We start from the raw sequence: 23,016 nt of genomic DNA, 5'->3' as shown, positions 1-23,016 counted from the left end.
GGAAGACACTGGACAGTTAATGTTAATTCCTTCAGTTCATTAAGAGATGTTTGTGCGCATGTTGCTTTTAATAACTGCAGGTGATACATTAGTTTCATGTTAACAAGCCTTAAGCTAGAGATTGAAAAGGCTTTGTTTCTGAGATGAAGAATGTTGTTGTTGTCCAACACATTATTTGTTTTTCATCTACTAATCTTAAAATGAAAAGGTGCTGCTTATCTCTTGGGAATCTTCTACATGCAAAGGAAGAGAGTGGGGAATGGACGGGAGATCCCGGAGCAGCCATTTAGTGTGTGTAAGACTGAGGCTCTAATAGGAACATACTGCAAGAAATTAATTGGTTTCCTCTCGAGTGATAAGAGAGACTGTTAGAAGTCCTTGCAATATTTGCTTGCCTCCTTTCTTCCCCAACCACTGTGGTTTTTAGTAACATGCAAATAAAGCCCATATGATTCTGATGGTATGTATGCTCTTGCTTTTATAATATCCTTTTTCTGGATGGTTTGGGAAGGCTCTCTTGACACCAAATGGGCACAGAGTTGGTGTCATTGAATAGGTAAAGATTCCCATCTGGGAACAGCTAGTCTTACAACCATAGCAATTATGTTGAAAAATTGTATGTTGACTATAAATGGCTCACCTACATTAACATTACAGTTGCCATTAGGCGTGCACTTTTTAAGTGAATTTCCTGGTCATCCCCACTTACCCTTCTTTGGTTTGTAGAGCACACAAGCCAGGTTTCCTTTGGCTGAAACTAAGCCAAAAGATACATTCAGGAACTTGTGCTCCCACCACTACTGGGCATGCAGGCTACAGAACTAGCCTGAAGCTAGTCTAAAGTCAAGTCTCCTGAAATGTACATTGTGGACATTGGATCCTCAGTGCTACCTCTTTCATTCTACAGAGCCATTGCTATCGCATGATAACAATGTCGATACAGTCCAAATTCCCGTTGACTGAGAAACTGCTGGTTCTTGCAAGTTCAGTCTTGTAACATTACCCAAAGAGCTTGCAGGAGAGGAGAGCATTCCCATGGCAAATGATATCCTATCTGATTTAGCTTCATCTCTTTCTGAAGAGTAGAAATACCCTGGGGAAGGTACCTAAAATAAAGTTGCTGTGAGCAAGCACTCTGCAGCTTAGGAGAATGGGTTGCTTCAGGGGAAAATTTCAGCTGCATAGCCATATTTGAACCTGTGGCTGAGAGAATGGCCCTGTTCACATTCAGATTCACATGAATCTGAGTTTTATAGCCTGTTGATCTCAGAGGACTGAAAAGAAGCCGAGGGAATTTGTTAGAGCAGTAAATGGCATTTTCCTTGTTTAGTTTGCAGCCAGCAGTCTAGTTGGGGATACCAAATGTTAAGGATGATCCTTGGAGGCCTAGAATAGATGAGACTGAGAGAGGTGCTGGGCAAAAATCTTCATGAGAAGGACTTGAATTGAGACAGACGGTAATTTTTTTCTGAGATACACTTCAGTAAGAAGTCAAAAATGAAGAAGACTCTCCTGATTCCCAAGAGCTCAAGCAGCAAAAAATAGTCATTTTTGCCAGGCGTGGTGTTGAATGTACGTGGCGTATGTCTGTGTCAGTTGGCTTCTGTTCACTTTCTTATCCATAGAGAGCACTACCGATCACTGCCCAGAAATACCGGCATCCCATGCTCCACCACCACCACCCAAGCCTAAGCCTAAATCTAAAAAAGCTCCGCTACCACCAAAAAATGCTATTGCTGCTTCCACTACCACCAGCCATAAGAGTAACGAAGCACCTCATGCTAAAAAAAAGGGAAAGGCTCCTGCTAAGCAGCCTCCTCTCCCACCGCCCAAGCCAACAAGTCACAGTGCAAATCGAGATGCTGGTGAGTACTGCCCAGGCAGTGCCAGTTACGGTGGGTGCATGTGCATGGGGGTGCTTGGCTTGGTCTTACGATAACTTCTGCCTTTGTACATAGCAGCGTTATTAAAGAGCATGCCACGGATGGTTTTAGCTAGCCTCCCACTGAGCTCTGGCTCTGCTGTCTGCAAACGCCCCAGACAGCGGACAAATCACTTTGCTGTTCAATGAATGTATGCACCACACCAGGCACATCGGAGACTATATTGAATTCCCAGCTCAAGTGTGAATGCTGGCAACAAAATGACCCAGAGAACTGCTGAAAGAATCAGCAAGGAAAAAGGTGACTTCTGAAACCAAACATATGAGTTGCCCCAAAGTAAAATAACCTTGGTATTGCTCTAACTTTCTGCTGGAAATATCTACTATTCTAATTTGACAAGGTTACAAGATCTCAGAGCGGTAAAGGATAAAACCATGAAGACATCTTTAAAGATTGTTGAGTAGCAGTTGTTTTAGCTGGGGGAAAAAAAAAAAAAAAGAAAAAAGAATTTTAGCTCATTAGACATTGCCAGGCTTCCCTGAGCTGGTTGATGGCTTACTGTGATTCTAAATATGCACTGGAAATGGAAAACGTCCATCATCGGGCACATAGCAGATGTGTTTATCACTACACTGGCAAACCGAAATTCAGCGGTGATGCTAGATTAAAGATTATAAGTAGCTGTTCTTAAGGTACTGATCTCGAGTTTGAGTGCTTGTAATTTAGATAATGACCAAAATGAAAACATCCAAATATAACTTGAACACAAGCAATATTATGATGAATGGACTGTATATATGCATTGGCCAACTTACACAAGCCTTGTGTTTTCAATCCTCTGTCAATCTTTTAAAGCCCTTCAGTCCCTCCAGTTTTCTCTCCAAGTATACCTCTTCATAGCTTGTACATTTTGGCACATTTTATATTTGAAGCACACAGAAAAGGTCTGTTTGAAAACATTGCAAGACTGCTAGAGTTACAATAATAACTTTGCCATAAAATATCCATTAACTTGGTATTAACTGTCCTTACTACATCAGACAACCATAAGAATAAATATTTTGAAAACCCAGGATTTGCTGCTTGTACTTCACATTCAGCTGGAAAACTCAGTTCTTCCCAGGTGAAGGAACCTTGTAACAGCAGACCTTTCAGAAATAAAACAACCCATTGCATAAAGAAGTGTTTAGACCGATGGTTGGTAACAAGCTCTCAGGTGTCTCAGTTCTTAAAATACATTCAGATTCCACACTTATCTTTTAGTAGCCTTGCTGAAATTTTATGCAATGCTTGAGACCATACAGGTATAAAATAGATCAATATACCCCTCATATAAAATAATACATATTCTTATGTTATATATATATATGGTTATATATATTATTCTTATATAAAATAATACATATTCTATTGGTAATTTCTTCCAACATTAGGTACATTGTGTTCATTTGAAGTAGGGCAATACTTTTAAATAGAGCTGATCGGGAGCAGTATTTAGTACAGGAGGTTTATCAGATCCCTGTGAAAGCGAACACATGATGCAGTCAGTGATCCAGTGAATCCCATGAAGAAGAATTTGAGTAACAGCTGAGCCATGGCTCTCCTGAGGGCACTACAGCAGGTTTCCAAACTGAAATAGCAAAGGTGGGAGAAGGAGAAACTTAAAGTTAAGCATGGATATGTGCTAAAAGGCAAGTAACAGCCATGAAATTTTTCGTTTAAACAAAATTCTAATCTACTGAAAAAGAGGCAGGACAGAAAATTGCCAGCCAGCCCAGCAAAAGCAACAATAGCAATAGCACTTTTGACCCACATGAAAGTGTAGGGAGGATTTTCCCTGGGAGAAATCTTTCAAGTTGCTGTATCTGATTGCAGGTCCAGAAAGGTTCTGAGAAGAATGTAAGGGTTTTTTCAATGGAAATATCTTTTGACATTTTCCCAGCAACAGTTTTAGTGTGGCTGTATATTTGCATTATGCTGGTGTTCTTAAGTCTAAGCATGTAACTGGTTCTGTTGACCTCCAAGCTGTGCTTAAGTGCTTTGCTGGATCAGAACCAGAGCCCTTGCTTACCACCATCCACCTACCCAGTAAGGTTTCTGCTAAGTAATACGCAGGCTGGAGCCACCATCTATTTCCACTGCAATTACAAACGGCTGCCTGTACCATTTCTTTGCTTCCTTTTGATTTGGCGGTAAGTTAAGTCAGTGATTTGTAGTTGATGTGGGTGATTAGTGCAACACCAGTAGATTCTGTACTGTGCCCTTCACGCTTACCGTGCAGCACCAAGAGGGGCAGTGATGTGCCTGAAGTCATGAGTTTCCGTGGATTTTTCCAGATGTACTGAAAGCCTCACAGCACTCTAAATGTTTATAAACCATAACGTTCATCGACAGAAGAGAACAGTATAATGTGTCTTCTGAATCATTTTCCATCTTCTTTGAGACTGAGAACAGTCTCACTGTGAAAGCCATTTTTACATCGTGAGCTTATTATGGCCCGTATCTGTATTTTGGTTCTCCTAATCTGCTGGGGTTTTGTTGTTATTTGAATGCTTATAGTAAAGTAGGCCTTTCAGCAGATTTCTATTACAGCTTTCTGTCTTACTCGGTAAGCTTAGCCGCAAGGCTGCTGTGAAGCTTTATAATGGTTTCATTTGTTCTCTTGAGGTTAATGTGTTTTTCCTACAGCAGAAGTGTTTGAGTTGGATGCATTTGGATGAAAAGGACTGAATCGTTAAGATGGTTGTCATTTTTATTGCTTTTTAAATGAAAGTCAGCAGTCTGAAGCTCCCAGTCCAGATGATGGGTGCATCAGCACAGCAACCAGAAATGTGACTGGAATGCACATGGGCATGCAGGCTAGCTGAAATCTCTTGCAAACTTGGGCATTGATGCATACATGCTTCAATACAGTAAGTGTCACAGGATTAAACAGCAACATCACTGGTCAGCTTGTACAACTGGTGTCAAAACGTTGTGTCACTACATTTTCAAGGCTACCTGAGTTGGTCACTGGTAAGACGAAGACCTCCAGTATATAGAGGAGGCCTTCAGTGCCTCCTCCCTTCTGGAGATGGGTTGCGCAGAGTGAGCTCAGTGGTTTCTGCCTCTTATTTTATGGACGTGCACAGCTGGACCTGAAAGCACATCTTGTTTTGCTGTCCTCTGCTGCTTGCCATTAACTAGGAGCACACCACTTGGAATGACATTCTGAAAGGTAATTAAGTGATACCCATAATGGTCCTGAAGTGCTCATTGAAAAGCATAAGGAAAATCACGGTCTTCTCCTAGTGCTTAGACCAAAAATTCACAAAGTAGAAAAGGTTGAGCAGTTTTCTCTGTCTCGTAGCAATTTTTTTAAATAGAGCACTAAACACATTTGGAATAAGTAGTGGACTTTTCAGACGATGTCCAGGCAAGTTGTAGTGGGCCAATGCAGAATACTAGAATGAAACTCTCACTGCTTGTGAGGTTGATCCCCTCTGCTGTTCTTGGGCAAGTATTCATCATTTCCGTTTTTCCCACCTCAAAGGTGAGATTTGAACTGCAACATTTACTTGTCTTAAGCATATAGATGAAGGATTGTAGAAGTATCAAGTGTAATTTTTTCGTTCTTAAAATATCGGCACATGTCAATCCATGCAGAAAGAATGATGCAAAAATCATATGGTTGCAAGACTGTAAAATGCTTTCTTTTTTCTTATTTTAGCTAGTTCCTCTCATGCAAAAAAACCACCAGTCTCCAAGTCCTCTTCATCACCATCTCCTTCGTCCACATCATCTCATCCCAAAGCCTCTAAGGAGACTTCCAGCAAATCAGGCACATCGGGGACTCCCAGGGGCAAAAAGAAACCTGGGAAACAGTCAGGCCCACGAACAGCGCCGGATGGGGCTGCTTCTTCCCCCTCAGGTGCCGCAGCCAACAGGTTGGAAGCGAAGGCAGAAAAACCCGAGCCTGAGCAACCCTCCATTGTCATTTCTGAAACAGAGGACGCAGACCAACCGAGCAAGCTGGTCGTCCCCCCTCCTCCCACCGCTGCCCCTCCTCCACCTCCACTTCCACCTCCTTTCCCTGCTGCAGCCGGTGAGCCTGCTCTCTCCTCAGATGCCCAAGACGTGTCAGACGGTGGCATGGCAGGGTTGGCCGTCCCCGGGTCAGATACTAAACCTCTTCTCCAGGCGGAGCATGGCACAGACGAGAGCCTGAGCAGTATGGCCCTAGACAGCGGTCCAGATGCTCATGGAGAAGACGCAAAAAGGTAAGGTGGTATGGCTGTCATGGGTAAGGGGTAAAGACCCACAGCCAAGGAAGCCACATTTCTGCTCGTAAGGGACACTTCTGTTTCTTTTGCAGACTGGTAACAGTGTGTGTACATTCCTTGGAGGCCCAGGGCAGTGTGGCATCCCAGCACAATTTGTTCTTTGCCAATGCCTTTGAGCCATGTGCCTGCAGTACCTCATGTTGCCCCAGGTCATTGCTCATAACCTGCCTCCTGCATTGTTGCGTGGCTTAATGTGACCACTGCAGTCAGCAGCTCAGCTGGTAGCTGATAACACTTTTGTTTCTCTCTCTCAAAGGCAAAGAAGAAATGATGCTGAATTACCAGGGGGTTTTACTTTTTTCCTCGATATCATTAAATATCTCACTGCTAAAGCTCTCGATTCAATAGCTGAATTTACTTGCAGAGCTGAAAATGACAGTTTCAGGCTTTGGTTAGTAGGTGTTTGGTCTATCGGTGCCTAATAGTTTGTCTAAGTCTCAGGTACTATAAAATCTAGGCAAGAGCAAGGTCATAACTACATTTTTTAAATAAAATAGTTGCCAGCAAAAAAGAAACTGGCTTATTAATCTGTCTTTTCCCTGCCATGAGAATGAGCATCTTTCATAACAACCCTCGAGAGTTTAGAGACTTTACTTTAAATTCTTGCTGGTATCTCTGTGCCAGCAGTACGGTCCCATGCTACTTCTCCACTTGCTCTACCCTTCCTTTACATAAAGATTTTCCAAGGTGGAGAGCACTCTGCTGATGATTCCATGTTCATCAGTGACGAACATGAACACTTTGGACTCAACAGCAGTAAAACTGTATTTGCAATGGAGTTAGGCTTCCAGAACAGGAAGCTTTGCACTCCCCTCCACTCTCCAGCTCGCTCCTCTCACCCCCAACTTTATGAGCTGTTTTTATCTTCTTAGTAGCTTTTATGTACAGTTGGTCCCATCCCACAAGAAATAAAAAAAGAATTAGGATTTTTTCTTCATACAGGCTTTGCAGTATGTCATTCCAGACTGTTTGCATCCTTTCTCCTAGCATACATACATACAGACACATGGAATCATAGAATGTTTTGGGTTGGAAGGGACCTTTAGAGGCCATCTAGCCCAACCCCCCTGCAGTGAGCAGGGACACCACTAACTGGATCAGGTTGCTCAGAGCCCCGTCCAACCTGGCCATTCAAGGAATGTTTCCAGGGATGGGGCCTCCACCACCTCTCTGGGCGACCTGTTCCAGTGTTTCACCACCTTCATTGTACAGAATTTCTTTTTTGTATCTACTCTAAAACTGCCCTGTTTTAGTTTACAACCATTACCCCTTGTCCTGTCACAACCAGCCCTGCTAAAAAGTTTGTCCCCATCTTTCCTATAGGCTCCCTTTAAGTACTGAAAGGTGGCAACAAGCCTTCCCACAGCCTTCTCTTCTCCAGGCTGAACAGCCCCAACTCTCTCACATATGCGTATTTTATATATGTTCTATATATGTATTTTTTTAGAAAGAAGTTAGTTTGAGTAACAGAACTTTTGTTCTCATACTTGCTTATACAGACTGTCTCCCATTTGTGTTCTGTGCTGCTTGCGTTAATGTGACACCATGTCTGCTTGTGAATCAACAGCTTGGCTACCAAAGAAGGCCAAGAAGTGGAGGCACCTGACCAGGCACACTCTGAACTGGTGGAGGAGGCTTCTGACGGTGCTGCCCCTCCTGAGAGTGAAAGTAGCAGAGAGAGCCACAGCAGCGACTCAGACTCTGACGGACCGATACTGTACACAGATGATGATGATGATGATGACGATGATGATAATGCAAGTGCTGAAAGTAAGCCCCTGACAAGAAGGGTATACTGGGAAGGGATGGCCACCTTTGGATATATCCAATACGCATGTTTGGCCAGGCTGGCTCAGAGAGCCTCCTGAGCTGCTGTGATTGCATCCAGATTGCTAACTGGAGCTTACTGGTTGAGTGTAGTCCGAAGACATCTACACCCAGAGAGGTTTTGTGCAGCTGCCTCCATTAAATTGTGGCCTTCAGGAGAGCAAAGACTTTGGGATGGAGCTGCTAGCAAGCACATCAGTCCGTGGGTGATTCTGTTCCAGGATATGGTTCTCTGGCAGGGCATCCCACCAAGAAGTTGCAGGCTACCTTTGCACATTGTGTTATGTGAGCATGCCTGACCCATGCTAGTTCAAAGTAAAGAGAGGAGGGTATGGCTGCATGGTATGGTTTTAGATGATTTAATGTTTTACCACTGCTGAGAAATTAGTGTCCCACTTCTCCCAGACAATTGTCATCAGAAACCTGCTGGGGCCCGTGCAATGATGGAAGCATATCAGGTATTGCGCAGATGGGAGTGGAGGTGGGAAGAGAGAAGTTCAGGAGAACATGAGGATGGAATAAGCCCTGCACATTAGGGCATCAGTGAGCCATTGATTTGGCTTGCCCATGTCATAAACCTCTACTGTTAAAGCATCAATGTAGCTTTCAACTGAACTGCACTAGAAATCCCAGAGTTTCTTGTGGGACTAACAGGCAGGGGTGGACAACAGAGGAGGCCTGTCAGTCAGCAGCTTCACTCTCTAAAAGTCATTTGTTCCTCTTTGATCAGGGTGTTTTTAAGCATTGGAGCACCTTGGCAGACAGAGCAGATCACAGTAGATTACTTCTAAACCTGCAGTTTTGAAATTTCACCTGGGGTCATGGCTGTATCATCACCATATATCATTTGGCAGAAGTCCTTGCTGCTGCTGAGGGGGGTTGTGCTGCCCACTCCTAGCCCCATCCCTGTTCCCAGCTGTTTTTTTTTTTTCCTTTTGGCCAGCGCTCATGTTTGGTTTTGCCATGGTAGCTGATTTTCGGTAGAGTTGGTTCCCTGAGCCGGCTCACCACGTGGTTGCACCTTTGCTGGAGCAAAGGAGGTGGCAGCAACAACCTGTCAGGGGTAGAGAGGAGGGAAACCCTACCCCCACCACCTGCAGGATGGCCTTATGTCAGAATAAAATGACCATCAAACCATGGCTTGAGAGCCTTGCCCGCAGCCGTTGAGGAGGAGGTGCTTCGCTGTGCTTAGTGAAGAAGGCCAGAACACAGAAGTGTTGTGTACTGAAGGAGAGCGAGGGAAAATGAGCTTTTTCTTTTTTTCCTTGGACACTGGTGCAGCAGAAGGTGAAGTTCTGCTTTTGGTTTGAATATGATCCAAAATTGTAGGAACCAAAAATTCATGTATTCAGACAGCATCATGATGCCGTATGAGAAGTGAGCTGGGAGCCTGTGGTCTTACCAAACTGTCTAACATCATGAAAACCTGCCAACCTAGGACGTATGTAGCCCCCTCGGTCAGAATATCAAGAGACAAGGGAAGGACTAAAGGCCATGGAAAATACTCTTCCTTCCGCAGCTGGCTGAAGCTAACACTGGCAAAATTGCACGGCCCTTGCCCCTATGGTATCTATTTGATGGATAAACAGATTGCTTCAGTGCCTGGGGGTTCCTGCCAAAGTCACTTTGCAAGCACTCTCAGCACTTTTCTAAACTCTATTTTTTGTTTTAATTTACAAATTATTTAAAGATGAAAAGCACTGTACAAGAGCTAAGTGGTATTAGATTGAAAAAAATATTGAAGGAATGGGGGAAAAGGTGAGAGAACGAGACTAAACCTTAAGGCTGAAGAAAAAGAGCAGCAGGTTGCTAAATATACTAAGTAGATAAATAAACCAACGTGTAATGTATCAGACTTCAAAGACGCTTAAGTGAAGATTTGTCATTTTTAACTGATCACTTCACAGATGACAAGTGATGTTTGTAAATCTTCTCTATCAATTTGTCTGGTAGCTTTTTCATCCAAGCCTTTCAGCTTTTTATTGTTGTGAACTGGGCTAAAACTATTTTTCTTTTGATGTTTATTAAAATTCCTCTCCTTCATGTGGGAACAAGGCTGCTTTGGGAAGGTATTAAAGTTCTTACTCGGAGTTTGTGCCTGTAACCTAAGCATGAATGAACTAAATCTACCCTCCCTCTCCGTTCCTCAGGCTCTTTGGCAAGTAAAATTCGTCGCAGGGATACTCTTGCTATCAAACTTGGCAACAGACCATCTAAGAAAGAATTAGAAGACAAAAACATCTTGCAGCGCACATCTGAAGAGGAGAGGCAGGAAATCAGACATCAGATTGGAACGAAGCTAGTGAGGTATCAGTGGCAGGGTGAATGTGGTTTCGCTGGGTGGAGGTGGAGGAAGAGAATCAAGAACATTGGGTTCACGTTTTAAATGCAGCCCAATGTGTGGTGCAGGATCTTTGTGGTACAACTGCCTGGAAAACAGTATTTTTATTTCTCAAAAAAAATTTCAAATGTCAGTAATGCACTTTTGTTCTGTAAGAAACAAATCTGAGAGCTTCTGGGTTTTGGGGTTGTTTGGTCTTTTTTTAAAAAAAAAAAAGAGGAAGCGAATAAGAGTGACTGCAGAATGATCAGTGCCACGGTTCAAGCTTTTTCTCACATTGGTTAGCAGGGACTTGCACATGTATATCCCCATCTCAGACAGCGCAGTAGTTCCTGATGCACAGAGCATGCCTGTGCATGTTCATCCCTCCTGGCCCTCCCCATCCTCCTCCTGCTCTCTGACTCCTTCATTGCTCATGTGCTAGTTCCAGCAAAAGAAGTGCATGGAGGCTGACTTTGTAGCTCAGTGTTTAGTGTTTTCCTGTCCTCACCTCTGAAGCATGTGTTTCTCATGCTGATGGACTGCTATGGGATATATGTTAACTTTCTCATCCTGGACTTAAGAACATCGCATGAAAAAGACTAATTTTCACTTGCGTTTTTAAAAGCTTTTAAAAAAAATTCCTCATAAATGTTAATTTTGGCTTTCAGGGTCTCTGAGAATAGCCTACAACATGTCTGGATTTTCCCAGACCTGTCCTTGTTTCTCTTGTGCTCAGAAATGTTGTTCAGGCGGATTTGGAGCCTGTTCTGTGTTTGTTGGAGATTTCCAGGTATCGGGTAGCCCAGCTGGTGCTGCTCCAGTACAGCAGTCCTGCATCAGCACTTGGAAGATGAGCTGAGTTGCTCTGTGAAGCAGGTGGCTGGCTGAGTCATTTATTTCATCCCTTCATTGTAAGAGTGATACATCTCTTGTGTAAAGCCCAAGGATCATTTTTCTTCTGCTAACAGAGCGGCATGGTTGTTATCATCGCTTTCCTGACCGAATCCCAGCTCCAGTGATCGCATCCTGCTTGTTGGCGCTCCCTTGGGGGCTTGAACTGTAGAAGCTGCTCCAGTTCCCATCCTGAGCTCCTTGCACAGGGAGAGCTGCTGGTTCTGCTGGGAAGCGTGCACGCTCCCCATGCAGCTCTGCCTCGGTGGCAGGGGACAATACCCATGCGTGTCAGGACTGTGCTCATGCCTGAAATCACAACCAACTTTGACACCAGTTCCTTAAAAATGCCTGGCATGGTGGTCAGCACCCAGCAGCATTGAGGTCTGATGGGAAACCTGTTCCCACAGTTTGGTCAGGGTCGGGTCAGGTCCCAGCCTGGGACTTCCTACATCAGGGGCTGGTCGCTTGGGGTAAACCTGCTGGTCCTCCCCGCCAAAGCTGAAAGTCCGAGAGTGGTTTGAATGAGGTGGGTTTCATGAGGCCAAAGATAATCTGCAGTGAACTGTGTGAGGTTTGCTGGACATAGAGAGACCTCTAACACATCTGCAAAATTAATTTTACTGCTGAAATCCTTATTGCTCCTTTTCTCAAGTGAATGAGTGAACCTGTTTAGTAAACATAGAGACAATATCAACCATGTTCTCCACTGTACAAACCAGAAAATTAATATCTCAGGGTTTTTTTTATGGCAGTTGTTATATGTAGGTAACTAAATGAAGTTAACTTTCAATTAAAACTCCCAGCTGTGTTGTACATACAAATCAATGACGAATGCACAGCTTATATTGCAGGGGTTTTCAAAAAAATAATGAATAGGACTTGTATTCAAAATATCTGAGAATAATCATACAATTGCACAACTTAACATAATTATGGTGCTTGAGGACAAAAAAGGTTTATGAACTCTTTCATAAAACTCTACCTGTAAGCAAGGAATTTAAATTTGCTGGCAAAATTCCTGTGATATTATGCAAATATCAGTTATTTCTGTGCTTGAGTGGCAATAGTACATCTTTTAAAATAAATGGCTACTCAGTATTGTGCTTACACGCACAGTTATTAAAACTGTGTCTGGAAATTGCCTGTGTTATTGAATACCTCTGCTGGCAAAGAATAGCATGACCATATGAGAAATACCTTTTAAGCTGTATTACGAATCATACTGTGTTATTTGGATCTCGTTTTCAATCGGTCATTTACTTTGTTCTCCCAGGAGACTCAGCCAGAGGCCTACAACTGAAGAGCTAGAGCAAAGAAATATCTTAAAACGTAAGTATTTTATTCAGGTTTCAGCTAGTATTTACGTAGAAAGTGAGCGTATGTTGGATTCATGTGGAAGCCTGTCACTGTTGCTCCTGTGTTAGAGCCATAACTGGAGAGAAATTATGTTCTCAAAAATAACATGTCAACACTAGATCTATATACTAACCTGTAACAGTAGCTGTGAAAATTGCATATATTCAAGATGCTGAATTTTGCTTGTCTCAATCCCACTTCTTGAAGCCGGCCCCAAAGACCAGGAATGACTTAGATACCCCTTAGAAGTAGTTCTAGGCTGGTGAAACTTCCGCCTAATTTTTGTGAGGGGGAGGATATAAGGGCAGAGGTTGGAAGGTGGAGTAGAAGGAGGAGGGGTGAAGCATTCAGGGGAAAGCGAATAGATATATGCCAACCACTTCAGCATACTGGCCTTCATATCCACTTCTGACATCTTCTGTACTGAAACTTGTATGAAACATTCTCACTGAGTATCTTCCCATTGATTAAATCCTTCCTCAGTATCTCTCTTGAAAAATTTAAGTCTATAATTCAGTCAGAGGCAGAGGAATGAAGTACATTGGATGCTTACCCTCTATACCTATTCCCCCATTTACTTATGTTGGGTTTGTTCTTAGGCTGGCAAATGCTTCAGAACAGGCATTTTTTTGTCTTTCTTTATGAATCTTTCCATCATAGTGATGTTACCTAAACACATACTGTAACAGTTGTCATGCCCAACTCCTCTAGCCCTGTGCTCATTCTGCAAGGGTAGCTAGTACTCGATGCTTAAGTAGAAGACATAAATGAAGAAAATGCATGTGGAAGCATTTCACACGTAGCAACAAATCCAAAGATTCATCTATTCTTAGGGTATAAGAACCTTCCACACTGGATGTAACTGAAAGAGCAGGTATAATGCCATTATTTCCAACAACCGTTCAGAAAAGTTGGAGTTCATCTGTGCAACCCTGGTGCACAGCATGCTAATGGAAGAAAAGAAAATGGGCTGTTTACATGGCAAAAGTCCATGGACTGATCACTAGGAATGAAGTACATTGGATGCTTACCCTCTATACCTATTCCCCCATTTACTTATGTTGGGTTTGTTCTTAGGCTGGCAAATGCTTCAGAACAGGCATTTTTTTGTCTTTCTTTATGAATCTTTCCATCATAGTGATGTTACCTAAACACATACTGTAACAGTTGTCATGCCCAACTCCTCTAGCCCTGTGCTCATTCTGCAAGGGTAGCTAGTACTCGATGCTTAAGTAGAAGACATAAATGAAGAAAATGCATGTGGAAGCATTTCACACGTAGCAACAAATCCAAAGATTCATCTATTCTTAGGGTATAAGAACCTTCCACACTGGATGTAACTGAAAGAGCAGGTATAATGCCATTATTTCCAACAACCGTTCAGAAAAGTTGGAGTTCATCTGTGCAACCCTGGTGCACAGCATGCTAATGGAAGAAAAGAAAATGGGCTGTTTACATGGCAAAAGTCCATGGACTGATCACTCTGTCACCTGCTCAGGCCAGCAAATCAAGGAGACGTAGCAATTACTGGCTTTCAGGCAGCCATCCGTGCTAGTGAAATCCTACTGCTGTTGTTTAAGTTCTCAAAAGCCAAATAGTGCCATGTCTTACTGGAAAGGGAAGCTACAGTTCATGCATTGTAGTACACAGGAGAGGGTTCAAGGGGCTCCTGTCCGATACATAATGTGAACAGACTTTCTAAGACTATAATTTCTGAACCTATAAATTGCATAAATAAAGGTAAAATTTGAAATCTGATCTTTTTTTTTATATGACAAACCGCTCATGCTGGACTACGTGAGAAAGGTCATTCCAAAACATCTTTGGTGGGCCAGGATATGGGCACTGAGCTGGGAGCACCAGCTGGGCTTTCTTACTGCCCTCTCTGCCTGGCTAATCTCTAGGTAACTCATCTAGCACCGAACCTGCAGCGTATTTAATATCCCTTTTGCCGTTGTTTATCCCGTTCACTGATTTTGCAATAAGTAGCTCAAGATGGGCAAGCAGTTAATAGATTTCTTCTGTTTCGGCTTGTTTACTTTAAGCTTTCGGCAGCGTGCACCAGGCTTTGTGCTCAGTACCTCCAGCCGTCCTCTCATGCTGCTGCCAGGGGGCTGTCTTAAGGAGGCAAGGGAGAGCAAGAAGTCCAGGCTGGGAAGCAGCATCATAAATCACAAAAAAATTGCAGTGTCATTGATGAGCAAGTGGAGAATCCAAAACTGCTTTTTGCTCATTAGCAAGCTATAAAATATTTCAAGTTGACAGTAAAAAGCAAAGCAAACCAAAGCAAGCCGGGGTTTGTGGTGACAGTCTGACTCGGAGCCCTTTCAGGGGCAAGCTCTCTCTCAGCGCTAAGGCAGTTGTATTATTTATCAAAATTATTACATTCCCTTCCTGCCAATCATTCGAAAATGTTTACGTCTCTTAAATGCCTTTGTTGTTGTAGGCGGCTTTTGTGAATAAGTTGGGATTCCTTTCATAAAGCTTCCTTCCTCCTATTTTTAAGCAGGGGATGGGGAGAAGGGGTTATATTATTGCGTGTATGTAAGCTGCAGCTAAGGGGAAGTATTGTTTTGAGTAATATTTATCAGACTTTGAAGCTACATTAAGTGGTAAAGGTCTAAATGTTTATTTCAGGATTAAGTTCAGCCCAAATCATTTAAAAGGTTCAGAAAAAGTCTGTATTTTTTTCTTTTTTTTTGTATTTCCAGTTAGGGAGGAAGTCTGTCCTGCAAGAAGTTTTGTTTTGATAATATTTCCAGATAAACCCGTTACTGAAAATCCTGTGGCCGAGTACGATCGCAAGACATCGCAGGCAGATTTGTATAAAAACAATTTGGGTAAAACTATCCAGACTTCTGAATCTTCCCACACTAAAACAAAGTTATGATAACTCAAGAGTCCACTTGAAGGACTAGATAAAGCCCTGTGTTTTTAATAAAGACAGGTTTCCTCTGTACTGGCTTTGAGCCAGTAGTATTTATAGTACTGCCTTATGGCAAAGAAACTTCTTTTTCTTCCACGAATTTCAGATTAAGATAGCTGTATTTTTTCCTGTATTTGTAAGGGACAGTGAACTTCTGGTACGGTGCACCTGCATGCCTGTCAGTCCCGCCTCTGTGGAAAGCAGGGTTTAGCTCTCATGCTCATTAAGCAATATTAATGGTCATCTTTGCTTGTAAAACCAGGAAAGAGAAATGGCTTTGTGCATTCCAGAGCACTGCAAGAGGCAAGCGCTTTGTCTAAACATAGCTAATCCCATAGGGCACAATGGAAAGTTCAGTTTTACGCTCCGGGAGTACTTTCCGGTCAATAACGGAGCAGTCCTCAGGGAGAACAATTTCTCTCTTCTCTTTTCCCCTTCTGCTACGAAACCGATGTCCCACAGAACAGAAAGCAACCAGATCTAATGTGGCAAAAGTTGCAGGAGCACTAATGTATAGAGGCCAGGGAGGCTGCTTGTTCTGCTTTGACCAGTGGTTTTTTTAACTCAAAGGCGACGATAAGTAACACTAAACAAAACTGTTTCAATTAGGAGTCAAATCCCACTTTGACCTCCTAGGAGCTGCAGGCAGGCAAGGAGGGAAACGAGAGTTTTGCTGGGATCTAACTGGAGACTCCTGCAAGCAAAGGGCACTCGCTGGGCTGGTCCTTTGCCAGTAGGGCAGCAGTGGGACATCCGAGGAGGGGGCTTCCAGCTGGGAATGCTGCGTTTATATTTTCTTTCTCCACATCACACAGATTAGATCTGCTTTTAAGGCAGATGTGTGTTCCTATGCATTAATGTGTTCCTGTTTGGGCAAGCGAGTCAGTTCATACCTGCAGCCAAAACGTGGCCCTCCAGCGGGAATTTTCCACAGCACCTGAAGGAAGCAGGAGCACCAGACCCATTACTTTTAGCACCACACAGCTTCTTAACTCACTACAGCAACTTGCAAAACTTTTACCTTAGAAGACAAAAAAAATATGCTGCAGGTGCTACTGTTGGTAGGGGTTTGTGTCAGGGCAGAGTTTCTGTAGCACGGGGCTTAAAGCAAGGCTCTGCCCGGCAGGCTGGAGATGGGAAATGGGTGCTTCAGGCAGGAGGCAGTGCCACGGACGGAGGGCTGCTGGCCAGGCAGCGGATTCAAGGTATTAGCAGCAGCCACTAGATTTCAGTCCCTTTCCTTTAGCTCTCAAGTTTTATTCCTAGGAGCAAAACCACATGAATGTACAAACCACCTCCTGCCCCCCAATCTCTCATGCAGAAGACTGCCTGTCCCCCGCGGGTTTGATCCCCACCTGCTTTGCCCAGGAGTGAAGGAAGCTCCTGGTGCCTCCTGTTAGAGCTGTCCTCTGAAAGGTGGGCTTCCAGCCCTCCTCACCAGCTGCCTCCAGGAACTTCCTGGACCCTCTGCCCAGCTGCTGAGATGATGCCCTTGCTCACCTCCCATTTCTAGGTGGTTCCCCATGCCCAGCCATCCCTTCGTGCAGTCAGCTGCACTCTGGCTCCGCAGCCCGCAGGGAGGTGGCTTCACAGCTTGGGACAGGCAGCTAACCTTCAACCTTCCTAAATGTCCAGATCCACTTTTTTTGAGTTATTTTATCCTCCCCCAAAATATAGAAAAAGAGTGTTTCAGGTGGCCATGCTGTTGGTGGTTGTTTCTTAAGTTATGCATTAAACAGCGTGAGCCCCTATTTCTTCCGTCAAGCATCTTATTGCTGCTTCTTAGGAGGCACAGCAGTTTAGATAGCAAAGAAATGTCAAGATATGAATAATGCAGAATGTATTTTACAAACTAAATTACGGAAAAGGCAGTACAGTGATGTATAGATCCAGCTGCATTTTTTTCTGCTACTGGAGAATTTCTGAGGTAGGACTTAAGCAACTCAGTTCATGAAGGGTCAACATTTTTAATGTCATACAATTCCCAGGTGAATGGAACCCCAAATTAATAGTTTGTGTTTAATTACTTCAGTTACTGTGTCTATTGATTGCAAAGGTAGTATGTTTAAACAAAAGCCTACAGATGATTTACCCGTCCTAAAATATCTAGAGAGCTTTTGGTTTTGTTAGGTGAAGATATTATAAAAAGAGTCCTCATTTGAAGTCTTAAATCCTTAAATACACCCAACTTGTTTATTTATATATACATTAATAAAAACTTCAAAAAGGTCGATCGAACTTTAACTCTCCATTCTTCCGTTTTACTCAGTTTACAGTTCCTCTATGGAAACCAGCCAACCATTTCTTCACCATTTAAGAGAAAAACTATTAATAAACCACAAATTACTTTCACATTTCAGTATCTCAGGAAAATCACCATCAACACTAGATCCAACCTAATCCTGGAAGCAAGCCTCTGCACTTGCATCTTGCCAGTGGAAACCTGGGGTTGGTGTTGGACTCTTCTCACAGAGCAGGTCTTGGGCTGGCGTCACCTTTTTCCTACTGTAACTTTCTTCTTTTTGTTTTTTATCATTTGTTCCTCTTCCCCTTTCCCTTCTTACGTGAGAGCGTTTGAGTCAGCAAAAGAAATCTGCAGGTACCATGAGATGACTTGTCATAGTGTTGTCTCCAGTGTATCCATCATGATACAGAAGGTCCTCTGTGGCCAGGTTGTCTGTACTAACACAGCAGGCTGGCCATAGCAGACAGGGCAAATCGGACTGTACCGGGATTTAAAACCACCTTTTCATCTGTACAGGTTGGCTGCATCCACGACAGACAAATTCATTCCTTTAAATTTATAGTTAGCCCTGAACTGCAACGTGGAGTCCATAACCCCCAACCATGAATGAAACAGGATCAGAATTTCATGGGTATCTCTAGGTGGGATATTTCAGCCACAACAAAGTTAACTTTGGATGTAGCCACCAGAGGTGGACTGAATACAATATTCTTCAAAATGTATATCAATTAAAAAAACTGCCGAGTCCGTATGAACATGCCTCTGTACGCGTGCTTTACACTGTCACTCAAGAAATCAAGTTTGGTTAGCACAGAAGTTTGTTAAAAGCACATTTCAGTCTCATGCTTAAATACATTCAAAAAATGCATGTCATTTTCTGCTGTACTTGTTCATTTGGTCTAGCGAGTGGCCCTTACCCAAGAGGGCTTGAGTGCTGAATCATATGTCAGCATTATAAAATCAGAAAAAAAAAAATTAAAGTAACAAACCCAATTTTCACTAACAAATGACAGTGAAATGAATTGTCATTGATTCATTGCGTCCTGTAGCAGTAGAGGACACTCGGCTGATCCAGATACTCAGAGCAAACTTTTTTCTTGACCCTTATGAATAATTAGACTCTTACTCTAAAGTCAATGGGTGGCATTTTGGAAGTAAAAGCAACAGTGATTTTAATGTTAGGACAAGTAATTGAGACAGTAGGCAGCTCTTTCAGGGTACTTCTTGTTTGTACTTCTTGCCCAGAAAGGGCATGAGAGATGCCTCCTCTTTGCTGTGTTCCTGACCCACACTGGTGACTGGAGATGTCTACAGAATTGGGGGAAGTGAGGGTAGGGAAAAGGAATGAGAGCACACAAAATCCAAAAAGCAGACAACACGTGCAGGATCACCCAGAAATATGACGAAACGTGAACCAGGAGTTGAAGTCCTGAAGCTTTAAACCAAGAGAAATACAGTATGTGCAGTTATAATAAAATATTCACTCTTTTTATCTCTTCTGAAAACAGAGAAGAATGAAGAAGAGGAACAGGAAGCCAAAAGAGAAATAAAACGTAGACTCAGTAGAAAGGTGATGATGTGGGTTTTTTTATATTGTGTATTTGTGTATGTAGGATTATGTTTTATAAGATTCTAAAAATCAGTGTGTGTACATTCCTGCAAATGTCCATCAGTCATGCCCCCAGATTAGAAATCTGTTTAAAAAGCAGCGCAAGCCAAGTCCATTTTGGGGGAAAACTCCATCCTGTCCGGTTTTGCATACCTGGAAAAGCATACGGAGTCTGGCCATGCTGAATGTTTGTCCCTATAAGCAGGGGAGAGAGGTGGCATGTGTCTTCTCTGTGAGCCCGACCGCTGCTGTCAGGTGTGTTCGAGGGCAGCCACACGTGTAGATCCACCCTTCCCCAGAGCAGCGGAGAGGGCAGCAGAGCAGTGTGGGCCCGAAGAAACCCCTTCACCGTTCTTCTGACCACACCAGTGGTCTTGGCCGCTGCAGGTGGGATTGCACTCGTTGTCCCTGGAAATAAAGCAGCCATGGATCTGCTGCCCTGACTTTGGGAGCTCATTCTGGGAGAGGATGGGGGGAGTTTTCATACATACCCCTAGCCTGCCCTTCTCTGCAAAAATACAGTTTCCTAAATATGATTGTCCTTCATTAATTAAAGTCACTATTGTTTGAGGTGATGGGAACGATTTGGCATCATAATGACCCCAGATGTTCAACTATGATGGTTGAACGCAGCAGACTGTCTTCGTTAATGGACATACTGCCTAGTGGGGTAAATGGTGTGACAGCTGCAAAGTCACAATTAATATTCTAGGGATAACTGTCACGATTCTCTGTGACCTGCCCAACAAAGACTATTTTTATAATTGAAGAAATTAGGCTGTGCTGCTTCCCCATTCCCATGCAGCGCTCCCAGGATGGTGCCTTTTTTTAGACACCTGAAAGTGACCCTATTTAGAAATACCATTAAAGTTCTCTTGAGATTACATCATACCCTCGGCTTTTATTTTATTTCATCTTATTAAACGTACTATTTTCTGCCTCCTGCTTACAGCTCAGCCTGAGGCCTACAGTGGCTGAACTTCAAGCAAGAAGAATCCTTCGATTTAACGAGTACGTGGAGGTCACAGATTCTCCGGATTACGACCGTCGTGCCGACAAGCCTTGGGCCCGGTTAACTCCCGCAGACAAGGCAAGGGGCAAATGTAGATTATAAGAAAACGCTTGCATCTGTCACTTTTGGGGGGCTTTCCTCTGGTTTACATTCTCTTGATGCCAGCATCATGAATGGCATCTGCTGGAGGCAGTGAGATTGTCATGGTACTACTGTGCATCTGCTTGCAGCTAAGCAAACCCACTCAGGTGCCTATTAAGAGCATATTTGCCGCCACCACAATGGCAGTTCAGGCAGAATTTCTTGCGTTTTTAAAGCCTTGCTAAGCCAGGCACACATTGTTAGCAAAGGTGGCCACGACCTGTGGAGTTCAGGCAAGGTTTCTGCAGGCAGCAGCCTGCGTCACTGCCACCAAGAGTTACTTTTGCAGCTCATTCAAGTGAAAAAAGGTAGAAGCTGCTCCAACCTCCCAAGGGTTCTTGGCCAAAACCGTCAGTGAGCTGACTGTATGCCTGCAGCATGCGTTCATGGGAAGTTTGCCCCCAAGATACTGCAGTTAATAGTTGTCGTGGTTTAACCTGGGCTGGCAACTAAGCACCATGCAGCTGCTCGCTGAGGTTGAGATAAAGACAGTTTAATAGGGAAAGCAAAAGCCATGCGCGCAAGCAAAGCAAAGCAAGGAATTCATTCACCACTTCCCATGGGCAGGCAGGTTCTCAGCCATCTCCAGGAAAGCAGGGCTCCATCATGCGTAACGGGATTCCCCATTACTTGGGAAGACAAACGCCATCACTCCGAATGTCCCCACCTTCCTTCTTCTTCCCCCAACTTATATACTGAGCATGACATCACATGGTATGGAATAGTCCTTTGGTCAGTTTGGGTCAGCTATCCTGGCCATGTCCCCTCCCAGCTTCTGATGCACCTGGCAGAGCTGAGAGCTGAGAAGTCCTTGGCCAGTCTAAGCACTACCCAGCAACAACTAAAACATCAGTGTGTTATCAACATTCTTCTAGTACTAAATCCAAAACACAGCACTATGCCAGCTACCTGGAAGAAAATTAACTCTATCCCAGCTGAAACCAGGTTCCTCTGCCTAACTACAAAGTATGAGACAAACAATTCTGTGATTCTCTTCTAAAAAAGCAGATCAGAGATAAAGTACTCTTCCATTCACCTCCTATACCACTTCATAAAAGGAAAACTGTAGGATTTATGTATCAAAAAGTGCTGGCCCTTTTAGCACTGGGTCTGAACCAATTGTTACAGAAATCTTATAAGTTGTGCTTGGCACGTAAAGTGATATGTGCAAGAACCCACTGTCGTTTAGCTAAGGACTGTGAAGCACTGATTTAATTTCAGCTTATATTTTAATATTAGTGCCAGCTCATCTGACAATCAAAGGAGAATCTTGTGTCAAGTCAAGGTGGAGACATTAAAAATGTACCCAGAAGTGTTTGTAGATGTTGGTTCTGGGAGGTGCTGAGCACACTCTAGTCCTCACGTAGACTGTGGAAGGTCGGAGCACCCAGCACCTCCACTTTCACCTAGGTCCAACCAGGGTAAACTGCACTAGAAAAACCACTGGAGTTTCCTACCTACTTTAGGGTAGCAGCTTTAATCTCAGTTCGTTTTGTAATGAACAAGTGCCCAAGGCTGGTTCTGCGATCCCCATGTTTGCTGGCTTTGGCTGAAAGGCAGGCCATGGGTTGCCTGGAAACTCCCCTGCCCTTTTTTCCCAAGGAAGTAATTTTTCTCATTTCAGTGGGAGCAGCAAATTGTACTGTAACTATATTACGGAGCTGGAGCTCTGGTGTCTTCACTGGTGATTTGGTGCTGAGAAATAGCTGTCTCTTTCCGAGCTATTACAGCAGCCTCGTGTAAGCATGCTGTTGTGGCTAAATGGAACCATCCCCTGCTTAAAATGAAGTTTCTCATTTATGAGACCACAGTCTGGTGATGCTATAATTTTATCATGCCGCTTGTCTGTTCTGCATTGAAAGGCATGCACACCAGATGGGATTTCTTTAGGGATTAATGAAATGATACTGCTTTTATTTAAAATGGTGAAAGAAAAGAGCGAGTAAGAATAAACTGTCCTTTCATTTCACAGTGAAGGTAGGAAAGCGTATGGCATAGACACAAAAGCCCTTATAGTATATATCAGAATATTTCAGAGATTGTATGTATTACCTGATGAAGTAAATTGCTTATCACTCTTTTTTAACATAAGCAACAAGGCGTTTACAAAGTGCACTGAATTTCTGCTGTTCTTTAGTATCCGCCAACTGAAAACACAAGCCTGAAATGTCCGAATATTTAATGTAATTTTACATAAAACTAATCAAACCAAGTGACTAATTCCGCTGAAAAAGATGCTGTTCATCTTGCATTTCTGATTTCGTGTCTTCACTGGGAGATACAAGGCCCCTGCTGTCCATACCGGCTCCTCAGGGGCTGTCCTGGGGGTACCGTCCCCTCGGGGCTGCGTGCTCAACAGGGGGCTGTCGAGGTGACCCAATCCCTTGCCCGTTTTTGTCTGTAGCAAGTGCCATATTTCATTGGGGGGGTTGGTTCACCCATTGCAGTAGATTTGGTGTGTCTGTGTTTATTGTTGGT

General features: G+C 43.4%; 1 protein-coding gene across 1 annotated transcript in view; it reads left to right on the top strand.

Annotated features, from left to right (window-relative positions):
- PHACTR2 (phosphatase and actin regulator 2) overlaps window positions 1–23,016 on the top strand; it is a 153,753-nt gene that overhangs the window by 118,105 nt on the left and 12,632 nt on the right. Inside the window, exons 5-11 of the mRNA XM_035899905.1 lie at window positions 1,626–1,865; window positions 5,593–6,142; window positions 7,773–7,975; window positions 10,183–10,339; window positions 12,523–12,578; window positions 19,285–19,346; window positions 20,338–20,475. Of these exons, the coding sequence (XP_035755798.1) occupies window positions 1,626–1,865; window positions 5,593–6,142; window positions 7,773–7,975; window positions 10,183–10,339; window positions 12,523–12,578; window positions 19,285–19,346; window positions 20,338–20,475 (1,406 nt within the window). The remainder of the gene's footprint in view (window positions 1–1,625; window positions 1,866–5,592; window positions 6,143–7,772; window positions 7,976–10,182; window positions 10,340–12,522; window positions 12,579–19,284; window positions 19,347–20,337; window positions 20,476–23,016) is intronic.

The sequence above is a fragment of the Egretta garzetta genome, unplaced genomic scaffold, assembly GCF_000687185.1.
Source record: "Egretta garzetta isolate BGI_Z169 unplaced genomic scaffold, ASM68718v1 scaffold397, whole genome shotgun sequence".
Classification (NCBI taxonomy): domain Eukaryota; kingdom Metazoa; phylum Chordata; class Aves; order Pelecaniformes; family Ardeidae; genus Egretta; species Egretta garzetta.
This window is presented reverse-complemented; position numbering and strand designations above follow the sequence as displayed.